At 37.5% G+C, this 13,083-nt stretch overlaps 1 protein-coding gene and 1 long non-coding RNA gene across 2 annotated transcripts in view; one reads left to right on the forward strand and one right to left on the reverse strand.

The window, feature by feature from the left end:
- The window catches only part of LOC101737308 (endonuclease/exonuclease/phosphatase family domain-containing protein 1), a 30,805-nt gene that overhangs the window by 12,252 nt on the left and 5,470 nt on the right, over positions 1–13,083 (forward strand). The window contains exon 5 of the mRNA XM_012693007.4: positions 12,390–12,554. Coding sequence (XP_012548461.2) covers positions 12,390–12,554 — 165 coding nt within the window. The remainder of the gene's footprint in view (positions 1–12,389; positions 12,555–13,083) is intronic.
- Positions 4,042–8,230, reverse strand: LOC105842094 (uncharacterized). Its single transcript, XR_009972886.1, has 2 exons — positions 7,645–8,230; positions 4,042–4,626 (listed from the first exon to the last, which is right to left on the reverse strand). It is a non-coding gene; the product is annotated as an uncharacterized LOC105842094 (long non-coding RNA).

The raw sequence follows: 13,083 nt of genomic DNA on the forward strand, positions 1-13,083 counted from the left end.
GCCAAGGCTACACTATAAAAAAATATTAATAAAAAAGACAAACAATATTTAATCTATTCTCAATTTGACCACAGACGTCAAGAACAAAAGTTTGACAATAAATAGTATGCATGCGTGTGTGCGTCAAATACATGGTATGTAGTGTGTGTAATGTTTTCTTTATTGGTTTAATGTATCCTTTATGCATTATTTAAAAAAAATATTTGCATTGTGCACTTCTTCTCTATATTCTCTATAAGTGTGGAAAATTTCATACTCCTCCGTTCGCGCAATTTTCGTAAAAAGGGATACAATGTTTTTGCTTCACGTATTAATATATAGATGATCGTTTTTATTATTGTCCCCTGTTATATCTTAGTTAATTAGTGAAGTCAAAGATGTAATTAATTAATATACAGTTTCTTGTTTAACACGCGCTTTATTCACAGACCAGAACACAAATTAAAGAGATTCCCTAAACCCAAAAATAATAATACATATAGCTTACACTAATAGAAATACATATAACAGTCTCCGATGCGTTCATAAGCCATACATCTGATTGAAATGAAATTTGGTAATGTTGGAATTGCATAGAAAGCTTTCGTCATCAGGGACGTCTTAAATTAGGCTGGGGCCCTTGGGCACACAAGAATTTGAGGCCCTTTTGGAAAGTAAAAAAAGCGAATTATAATAACATTTTTTTACTGAGTATGAAAATTTATTATAAGTAATCAAATAAAGTATGATATAATATGTCATTAATGATATTAGAATGCTGCTGGTTTTTAGATGCGTTCGGAAATATTATTAATTAGTACAGTAGGAATAGGCGCAATCATCGATATAATGGCGTAGTATATGCCTTGTAAATACCTTCTGATAAGATTACTGATTTGTGAAAAAGTGTAATGCGCCCGACAAAAATATTTTGAGAATAAATGTGTGAGAGAAATTGTCGGTCCTTAGGGGCCCCCTGAGAATGGGGGCCCTGGGCACGGGCCCCGTGTGCCCTTATGGTAAAGACGGCATTGTTCGTCATACCATCAATGTACCACAATACAATGTTTTTTTATAAAATTAGTATGTAATTATCACACGCCTCATACTAGCAACTATACAAATTTAACAGTATCAATATATTACTATGTTATCTCTTCATCGTGAAAGAATGTGTTAGGTTAATACGTATTTACTTAGAAATAGCATGGGGGTCTCACCTATCAGGTCACGACGATTTGTGTCAGGATATTATTATGGACACTACTATAATAAAATTATCAATAATTCAAAAATCGTATACCTCTTTCGAAATTCTAAATTAAGCATTATACTAACAAAATAACGTATTGTTATTATACACGTATAATCTAAATCTATTAACGAAAATCGTGACAAATCTTTGTCTGAATGAGTAATTGTTTTTTTTGGCACCTATTGTATCTTTGGACGCGACCAACGAATACCATTGCCGTGTAATTTTGTAATTTTCGACGGTTGTCGTAGATTCGTTTGTTGTAAGTACCGCCGCGCCAGCTTTCTTGTTTCCACCGACTATAGTCGGATTTTTAATTAGACGAAGCCAGCTGACAGTAGCTAATGTCATTTTGTGAAATAATGTTGCTATATTTAAAGTAATAGTGATGCGTTCAGTTCTCGTTCAATCACATGAATGAACAATGAGTGTGAAGAGTTAATCACTAATTTCAAACTATAAAAGAATATTATTTATATTTTACAATAAAATTGTATTCAAGTGCTCCAATATATGTTACTAGAAGTATGTAACTACAATCAGTTTTTTTTATTTTCATTACCTACCTATAATTGTTATATTTTATACATCTATAATTTCAACTATATGATGTATTGGAAATAGGACAATCTTACAAGCTTCGTCGCAATATTTTTCTTAATGTTTAAAACACTCGGTATTCAGTACAGGTAGATACTTTAGGAACATAATATTTCGTCGAAAACTCGTTGGTATGTACAAAGCACGCCTAAAATTCGAACCCCGTACCCTATATCGGCAATTCGGCACACCAACTATTCACTAGACAATCGAGGCAATTTCATTAATTCAGGAGTTTTTTCAATCGTTCACTTTGTTACAACACTATTTTTATTTCATCAAAAACTGACAACACAGTAAACGTCAGTTGACTTCGTCTAATAAAAAATCCGACTATAGTAGTCATGCGTGCCGATTCGAAGAAAATTCTAGAAGATAGTAAAAATAGGTATACGATATTATGACATTATTTTGTCAAATTTTGTACTCGTAAAAGTTTTTTTAGAATATTTTCAAGTATGAACTCCTCTTTTGTACGTATTTTCGATCAGATTATCGTTTTTATATAACATTTCTCTATCAATCATCGCACTCAAATTAACACTGAATTACGCTTCATAAAACTTAAAAAGATATCAATTCAAAAATTTAAATCGAATCAGTCCTGCGACTGTTCAATTAAATTAATTAAGTACCTTAATAAGGATCATTGACATTCGCATAAATTATTCGTTGCGTTTACTTCGAACCTTATTCCGAGTGCATTTAAGGTGGATTCCGCGTGAAGAACTGCCCGGTCAGCTTTGGTCAACAACGGTGACATTGATGTGAACTTACTTGAGTTGAATGATATTGAATTAAGACGCCGTGAATAGAATTTTGAGTATTCTCTCGCTGTCGCTAAAACTCTGTTAGTTTTAAGTAATTTTGTTTTTTTTTTTTCAGTTGACATTGAATTGATCTGTCACTCCTTTATTAAGTTCGATAATTGAATTTATGTAATGTTTATCGTCGCCTGCATTGTATAGCACGCAAGATGTAAACATTTGCCCACTGCCAATGTCGTTGAGATCGTGATCGATAGGTAACAAGAAAAACAAATCTATACTACTAATACGTGAAGCAAAAACTATGTACCCCTTTTTAAGTAAATTGCGTGGAGGAAAGGAATATGAAGTTTCCCAAACTTTTTATAGAGAAGGAGTGCAAAATGCTACATTTTTTTTTTAATTATGCATAAAAATACATTACATGAATAAATAAGAAAACATTACACACACACGCATATAAACTGTTGTTTATCGTTGAAGTCTGTGGTCAAATTAAGAATAGATTAATATTATTTGTCTATAGTGTGGCCTTGGCGAAATCTGACCTGAATAAAGAAGTAAAGTCTTTGACAATAGAATCTTAATAATGTTCAAAGTTATAATTTAAATTAGTTATGGTCGAATTTCGACCGCTGGGTGGAGACTAGTATATTTAGAAATGTCCGTGGCTTAAAGGTTAAGACTGTATGGAGTGCGTTCGTATCGACTGATGAAACTCTGCCAGGCTTACCAATTTTTCCGGAGCTGGCCGGCAGAACTTTTTCGAAGCTCATAAATATCACAGATCAATGGGGGGGTCACTTTAATTTCTTTTAGCGACCACAAAGACCAGATACGGCACTGCGATAAGCAATTACAATATACTACGAATTGTACAAACAAAAATATCTCAACGATATATGATAAGAATATCATTAATGTAGTCAAAATCAGCTAAATATAGATTATTAAGCATAACTCAAAAACCAGTAGTTAGACCTTAATATATCAAATGGAACCACAGAAGAACCACAAGCTCTCAAAAAGAAAAAAAGAAAAAATAATCAAAATAGATTCCCGTAAAAATTCCCGATTCTGTGTTAACACTTTTTTCCCTGCCTATGCTGATAGCCTTGAGAGGCTATTTCAGCGTGAGTTTACACATAAAAAAATAGTCGAATTGAGAACCACCTCCTTCCTTGAACACGATTTAAAATCGAAGCTTGCAAACCCTTAGATTTACGTAACAATCAAATGTACAATAACGAATAGTATATATTTTTACTCCGGAAGTTTCGGTTGTGTTTGTATTCGCAAAACTTGGCTTGTGTATGACTCATATATTTTCAGTGAACTATCACCGAAAGAAAACTTTTAACGTTAGGACTGTTAGTGATCTCAATGCTTAGGGACGCACTGCGACGTCAAAAGAAATACCGTAATAAATAATAAAAATAATTTTATTTTCACACACATTTATTTGTAAGATTGTAATTTAATTTATGGTAAACTAGCGACCCGCCCTCGCTTCGCTTCGGAAACATTAAAACATACATGAATCAAAAAAAAAAAAAAAAAAAAGTAGCCTATGTTCATCAGGGACAATGTCGGCTTCTAATGGAAAAAGAATTTTTCAAATCGGTCCAGTAGTTTCGGAGCCTATTCGAAACAAACAAACAAACAAATCTTTCCTCTTTATAATATTAGTATAGATATAATTTCCTTATCCCAGCGAAGGATTAACAAGGAGCAAGGACTCTGAGCATTTAACGCTTTGGGTCCATTAAGAAAACTACGGAGGTATTGTTTCGTTTTCTTGAGGAGAATTTTTGGCTGTTTCATTATTGTGCCAGGATATTATAACGTCGCCATTGATATGTTGGCCGCTTAAATCCACTCTGTGTGATTCGCCTTCATGTTTGTATGTCCCTTCTCGTCCAGTTTGTGAGGCAGCGGATTGTTCTTCACTTACATTCTGTGCAGAATTCGGTTTAATTGTAACGTCTTCCATTTTCACACCTTTAATCAGCAACACACCGATACCTAAGGGAAATATAAGAACTATATTATTTTTTTATTGCCCTTGTAGGCAGACGAGCGTACGGCTCATCTGATGGTGAGTGGTTACCGTCGTCCATGGCCTTCATCTATGCCAGGGGCAGAGCCAAGCCGCTGCCTACCTCTTAATACTCTCCACAAGCCTCGTTTGAAGAAGGACATGTCATAGCGCTCTAGAAACACCGTGGAGGGGAGCTCATTCCATATGGATCCGGGTAGTACGTGGCAAAAAATACCTCTGGAAACACACTGTCGATGAACGCAGCGGTTCCAGATAATATGGATGAACTCTGCTCCAATGGCGGGAGGTGCGGTGATAAAAAGGTTCATCTCAAACAATTTTTTTATTTATTGCTTAGATGTGCGGACGAGCTCACAGCCCACCTGGTGTTAAGTGGTTACTGGAGCCCATAGACATCTACAACATAAATGCGCCACCCACCTTGAGATATAAGTTCTAAAGTCTCACTATAGTTACAACGCTGCCCCACCCTTCAAACCGAAACGCATTACTGCTTCACGGTAGAAATAGGCAGAGTGGTGGTACCTATGCGCGCGGACTCACAAGAGGTCCTACCACCAGTAAAAGTCACAAACCAGTAACCAGTAAAAGTCACAAGCCAGTAACCAGTAAAAGTCTCAAAAATTCCCCAGAGCACTCCATGGAACATACGGTATAAAATACAGAGGGAACCGAATGGCCAGGGATACATCAAAAGGCTCACCTTCGTTGGACCAACGTCGACCCAATGCTTTAAATAAAAATGTACAAGCGCGTACTATTTCGTTTTACGAACGTTAACGTTTTTAGCCATTCAAATTTAGGTTTGAAGAGTGGGCCAGCCCTGCTAGCCTGTTACTATAGGGCTGAGACTTAGAAACCATGTCGCAAGGTGCGTGGCAGCATTAACGTCGTTAATGTCTCTGGAATCTGGTAACCACACAACATCAGATAAGCCGCGAGCATGTTCAACCCGTCTAAGCAATAAAAAAATCTTACACTAATGAAAAATAGTTAATTAGCACATTTGTTTACGCAGCCCACGTAAAGCTGAGCCTGCGTTGTTAATGAGCGCGATGTGGGTAGTTAAAGCTCTAAGTATAATCCCTGGATTTAAAATAATCCCCACACTTCAAATATGAATGTTAAAATAAACGCGTAAGAAATATAGAAACAAACATTATTAGTGAATAAACAATAATAATCATTATGTAGTATATACTATAACATAATCATTATTATTAATTGACTAATAAACTCATTAGTTAACATTTTTAAGCATTTTAAATTTTAAGTAATCTCGACAATGTTGTTTTTATTCATAACTAGCTGACTCAGCAGACTTCGTAGTGCCTCAATCGATAAATAAAAGACCTAAACTTTTGTATAAAATAAACTTAAAACAAACAAAAGGAATCCGTCCGACGGGGAACACATCAAAGGAAAAACAAACGAGCATTTTCATATTTTTCTCCCTTTTAAACCTTGTCTGGACTTCCACAAATAATTTAAAACCAAAATTAGTCAAATTGGTCCAGCTGTTCTCGAGTTTTAGCGAGACTAACGAACAGCAATTCATTTTTATATATATAGATTCATTTATTATTCATAATAAATCAACAGAAAAGTATCTACTGTGTGTGTAATATAAAATATTATATGATTTTCCTCTACTAGGCTTTTGTTTCCCTAGCCGCCTACTATGAAATAAAATAATCCATCTGATTCTTAATAATTCATCGGATTGTCAACAGTATTGCTTAGAATAAAATAATCAACGAACGAAAAGTATATATAACAAAAAGGTAAATTATTTTATAAAAAAAAAACTTGCAAACGTAAATGAATAAAAATAAATAATTGAACTCCAAAATCTTCAAGGTTTAGTTGTTTATTTCGTAAATGTACAACCCTAACGCATTGCGCGTCGTCACCGCGATCTCGAGAGGTTCCCGGTAAAGGCGAAGAGGCTATTACGCAAAAGTTAGTTTCTTTAAGCAAACGAATACGATCATCATCATCATCATGCTTTCCTATTACCCTCTGCTGGGGTGTAGGGCTCGAATCAAATTTTTCCATTTATATCGGTCTTGGGCAGTCTGTTCTAACTCCTCCCACGTCATGCCCAAGACCCCTAGCTCCTGCTCCAGCGAGCGACGCCAAGTTGTTCTGGGGCGGCCTCTCTTCCTTTTACCAGACACTTTCCAGGTCAGTGCTCTCTTTGATAGGTGGGTATCGGGTTTTCTTAAAGTGTGACCAATCCAATGCCACTTCCGCGTAAGGATCTCCTTCTCCATTAGTGTCTGCTTAGTGATAAATAAACGAATACGATGCTATAAAAATATTTTGTAAGCAATTGAGGCCTACAAAATCAAAGGCAGCTAAATCCAAGTCTGTCAAATATTCAGGTAAACTACAAAAATCGGGCTTAAACACGTCATTATGGATCCTCCCGATCCATCGAAGTACCGCTCTTGCTAGGGCCAGTGCTAGCAACACTCCCGGCTTGAGAAGCTGAAATAACTTTGTTCGGATAGCTACGATATTCTTTATTTTAAAGCAGATTTATAAAGAATGAGAATATTACTAATAATCTGAATTTTAAATGATAAAACTTCGTTTATTAGTACTTAGCACAGAGTAAAAAAAATTTTTTTTGAACTTAATTTGTTAGAGATTTAGCTGCATTTGTTATAACATGAAAACACTAAAGCGTGTCCAACTAACTAAACAAGATAGCGCCATTGTTAATCCATTTTACGACATTAAGGCGTTTAGCTGCTTTTGATTTTATAGGCCTCAATTGTAACATACTTTTATTTATTTTAGTGTGTGTGTGTGTGTGTGTGAGAGAGAGAGAAAATCTCAATGTTTCAAATAACAAACTTTTGACGACATGGAATTTACTTATTCTGCGAATCGTGGAATTAGCGTCAATGCTTCTATATAGATTGACGAAATCAAAGTACTAACCAAGATACAATAACACTGTCATTACTTACATATACACGCTATGACGATGACTGCAACCACAAAAATTGCAAAATACTTTTTAACCCTCGACGTCATGCTCGTTTCGCGTTACGAGCGTAACTGAGTCGTGGGCACTGCGACATCTAGCGGTTAAAAAAAAAAGTGTGTGTGTCCGCTCCGACGCACGACTGGAGTTTACTGGATATAAAAAATTAAACGAAACAATACGAGAAATAGTTCTATATTACGACAACACGATACACTACAGATTATTAACAAATTAACGAGACACAAAACAAACGACTAACAAATATATGAAAATACAATAATGAGAGAAACGCGCGATCAGTACGAGGCTTTGTGGCGGACTGCCGGCGCAGCAGCCCGGCGTCACCTGCGATAACGCATTTCGTGTGACATGCGCAATCAGGCGCATAACGCATTTCGTGTGACATGCTAGTACGATTTTGGTCCCCATAATTTTCATACCCCGGGCCTATATATGTAAATCGATTCTAAAGGAGTAAACTCCAATAACTAATAAAAATCGACATAGTTCACAGGAAACCGATATTCCTTGTTAGTGGAATTTTATCAGCTGCCTATTAATTATACTTCGAAACAATAATACCTATGCGGCATAGAGAACTAAAAAAAAAGTTTGTGTGTTTTAATAAAACTAAAAACATATTATACGTATTATACATATTTAGGATTGAGTTTATTAAACTGAATATTCATTTTTTTTTTCGTCAATTTAAATTGCAACAATTGAAAAAACAATGAATGTGATTCCTCTGTCTGTTTGGCGCGTTTCTAATAAAACTAAAGGTCGCCCAGTAGTCGAAATCGACTATAATTAATAGAAATTATAAGTTTGAACATTATGATATGGTTCTTTTGTCAAATTTATACTATACTACTATTTATTATAATATATGTAATCACAGATTTCGCCGAAACGACCGTATAGACAAATAATATTAAAGACAAACAATGTTAATCTATTCTCAATCTGACCACAGAATTTAAACAATAACAAAAGTTTGACAATAAACATATGTATGTTTAAAAATATGTGTTGTCAAATATATGTGTGTAAGTTTTTTTATTGATTTAATGTATTTTTACGCATAATTAAAAAAAAATTAACATTCTGCACTCCTTCTCTATATTCTCGATAAGTATGTGAAATTTCATACTCCCTTTTTTTTTTTTTATGATTCAATGATTACTGGTGGCCCGGAGGCCTTTCCAGCTTCACCAGGACAGGTGGGCGAGCAAAGGCTCAGCCAGGAGGGGGGGGATTTGCTAACAACTGCCCGAGCGTCCTAACAACTCAAGAGCAATTGCTTTGCGAATGAATCTACTACCGGATCGGAATCGCGACCCACTGAGAAGATCCGGCGAGAAACTCAGCGGGCTGATGCATGGGTTAGGTTGCACGTCGACCTCTTTGTCGAGTTCGACGAGTACGGTTACCGGGGTTCCTCAGCCTGCTCCTAGTGTTAGAGCTGAAGGTATCTAATGCAAGAGTTATTGGATCTGATGGATCCGTAAGGACGTGTCTAGGGCGACGACGGTGACTTGCTCCTGCGTAATCAGGATTCGGGGAGTAATCAGCGGCGGCAACGATAAGGCGATTATCATGACGCATAGCCTTATCGAAGTAACGTTCCGACACTAACTTCATGTGTTTGCGGATCGATTCGAGGCCCAGGTCGTCGTGAAGGTCGACGTTCCTCACGAACCACGGAGCCCCGACGGCTAACCTGCAAAAGCGGGATTGTAGGGATTGGAGGGTGTCTATGTGTGTGCGGGCCGCGTGAGCGAACACCACACTCGCGTAAGTCATGACGGCTACGTTCCTACTGCGTTCCATTCTTTATGCGATGAGTATTCAAGAATTCTCCAATTAGCGAAAGTAAAAAGTCTTTTATCCCTTAGCATGGCCGCAGAATAGAGACGTGCTTTTTAATTTGCACCGTAAGCCACATTTTTCAATGATTTTGCAATGATGTGCACTGAATTTATCTTTCTCCAGTTCGTCTCCACACCTCCTTAACCTTTGTACAGCTTCAGGCAAAACTTAGCCTCATCTCGGAACGAATTTAACGAATTTAAATTTTTGAATTAAAGAATGGAATTTATTGACGATTTTATTTTTAATTCATGATCGTATAGAACAAATCACGCACGGCTATCCGGCCTCAAATTAGGATTCCATATTTTATGGGTACCAGAGACTGACAGATACTTTTAAACGTTTAATAATAAACACCCTATACTTCGATAAGGCTATGCGTCATGATAATCGCCTTATCGTTGCCGCCGCTGACTACTCCCCGAATCCTGATCATGCAGGAGCCAGTCACCGTCGACGCCCTAGACATGGCCTTACAGATCCATCAGATCCAATAACCTTTGCATTAGACGCCTTCAGCTCTAACACTAGGAGCAGGCTTAGGAACCCCGGTAACCGTACTCGTCAAACTCGACAAAGAATTCGACGTGCAACCTAACCGATGCATCAGCCCGCTGAGTTTCTCGCCGGATCTTGTCAGCGGGTCGCGATTCCGATCCGGTAATAGATTCATTCGCGAAGCAATTGCTCTTGAGTTGTTAGGTCTCCTTCGGAGGCGCTCGGGCAGTTGTTAGCAAATCCCACCCCTCCTGGCTGAGCCTTTGCTCGCCCACCTGTCCTGGTGAAACTGGAAGGGCCTTCGGACCACCAGTAATCTTTCAATCATAAAAAAACACCCAGACAAGAGCAAGCAAAGCTGTTGATGACACGAATGTTTGGCCGATGCGGGAATCAAACCCACGACCCTCGACGCAAAAGTCACGGGCTCTAACAGGGGATATACTGCACGTCAAGCACGAATATCTATCGAATTCGTAATGTAAATGTATCGAGTTCTCGATACGAAAACGGATCATTACATTTGACGGTAGTACTCGATAGCGAGCTTTCGAGATTTACGTTACAAAATGCAAATGTAGGCAAGCGTTTCAACGATACCTAAACCTAAGCCTGCTCTTAGCCTTAGAGCTGAAGGAGTCTAGTGCAAGAATTATTGGACCTGATGAATCCGTAAGGACGTGAGATCATTCTGATATCATGTGCGAATCTGTAACATAATCTCTTTTAATCTAGACTCGGGGTTTCAGAAAATTAAATCTGTGTAAACTTTCTTTTAAGAATTTTCTTCCGCTTGCCTGAAACATGGTTATTTTGGCCTAGTAGGTGGGTAATGAGTTTTCAGTCCTCGTATGCGACTATGCCGGGACTGAAGTAATGTATTATGATCGCATATGGGGGATATCGTCCCATTTCAGCCGGGAATCATCATGCCCTTCGATTTAAAGGGAAAGCGGTTTTAGAATTCAATTGACAATTCGCTCTCATATCTCAGGGTTCTGATGGTGATACCAAGTGAGCAGTGGGCTGCCTCAACCAACTGTGCTAAAAAGTATACTGTTATAAATTTACAACAGCAATACGATAAATATTGAATAAGTGAAAACACCTAAGCCCCGTCCATTTATACAGTAAATAAAAAAAACTATTTTTTTATTATTTCTCCTTGTAGGCAGATGAACATACGACCCATCTGACGGTGAGTGACAGTGACGGTGGCAACCCATAACTGCTGCCTACCGTTACGTACCACTCCACAAGCCTCGTTTGAAGAAGGACATGTCATAGCGCTCGGGAAACACCGCTTAAAATTTCTGCCTCCGTGTTTTCATTCAATATTGATTACTGATTTCAAGTCTAACTTAATATGGAGTTCGTTCGAATTAATTACAAGATTCCACCCGAACGGCTAGCGAATCAATAAAAACGTATTAAAAATGAAACGTTTCGAATTAAATTATTTATTGTTAGGTAAATTACGGTATGTGTGGGATCGATATACGGATAAGTCGGCACGTTCTAACGACTAGTTACACACATGTTAACGGGAAGATATTATATAAGTAGAAGTTTGAATATTGTGCGCAACTGTATTTTTGTGTTTAACTTTTCGACCCGATTGTCCCAGAAGATGGTTTTTCGAGTTTTTGGAAGCGCATATTCGATGCCGCTAAGTGCCATTTTAATATTAGACGTACCCCGCGATTTTACGCGCACACATTTGTAATTCAGAATGTAAAAAATAAAATCATTATTTCCTCGCTGTTAAAAAGTCGTCGTTAAAAACAGCGTCCACTTACCATCAAGTGTGCAAAGCGATCATCTGCTTTAAAAAAAAACCCAAATACAATTAGTGACAAATTATATGTACATATTTTCGTACTTATTCCTTACTTCCTCTGAAATGGTTTATTTTCATTTTGCTCATGCTAGAATAACTACCCAATGAGAAGTAATAATAGTCCAGCTGTTTGCATAGAGTGAGGGGGAGATAGAGAGAGGGAGAGAGTGAGAGAGAGAGAGTATACTTTATTGTACACCAAAAAAATAAATAATGCGATACATTAAATATAAAAAAAAGTACAATTGGCAGTCTTATCGTCAAGGCGATTGTACTTTTGTTTATCTTTCTTAAGCGCTTATCGCTCTTAAGCGATTTCCTCCGGACAACTATCAAGTATCTAGTTCCATATGCATGCTCTAATTCAAAATGCCGCTTGGTCCATACCTCGTCTGGCCTTTCCGAGACATTAAGTCTCGACTTAATGTACTCGACTCGAAGTAAGTAAAGACTCGATCTATTCCATCATCTCCGCCCAGTCTTCTTGTTCTAAGCGAGTTGTTTATTTCCAGCATTCCTGCTCTGCGGCAGGCCGCTGATAGCCGTGAACGTGATGTGCAGAGATCGGCTCAGCGCCGCAGACTGCGACCGGCTGGCGACCGTGGCGGCTCTAGCGGAATCCACAAAACTGAACGTGGTATTCATGGGCGAATTCCGAAACAAAGAAAACGTTCTCCGTGAGTATCAAATTCTAAGGAATGTGGTACCTTATCTTCTTTTATTCCCACCGAATCCGGTCGCAGTTGTTAACACTAAACATATCATGGCGGGTCGAATGACCAATTTTGAATTTTGCATTGAAAATTCACATATCATCTTATGGCTTTTTCACGTTTGACTCCATGATTTTTCTTACCAATTAATCTACAGCAATTATATTTTTATTTTTATTTCTTTATATTGAGTAATACTTGTCGTGTACCGTTTTCTATCCGCTATGGACTAGAAATATGTACCAGTAAGTGTTGGTATGATTAGTGTTAAACTAGCTAGAACCATAGAAAAAAAAACCTAATGTTTACAGATGAACTACAAGCTCCCAGAATGAGCTCTCATACTCTTATAAATGTATGCGTTAAGATATTATGTCGTTTTTTGTTTAGAGGACAGGATAGACAGCGGCCGGGCTGTGCCACCTGGCATCGCTATAAACTTAGACTGACTAATAGGTAGTGGTAGGACGTCTTGTGAGTCCGGGTAGGGTAG

The sequence above is a fragment of the Bombyx mori genome, chromosome 4 (genome assembly GCF_030269925.1).
Source record: "Bombyx mori chromosome 4, ASM3026992v2".
Classification (NCBI taxonomy): Eukaryota; Metazoa; Arthropoda; class Insecta; order Lepidoptera; family Bombycidae; genus Bombyx; species Bombyx mori.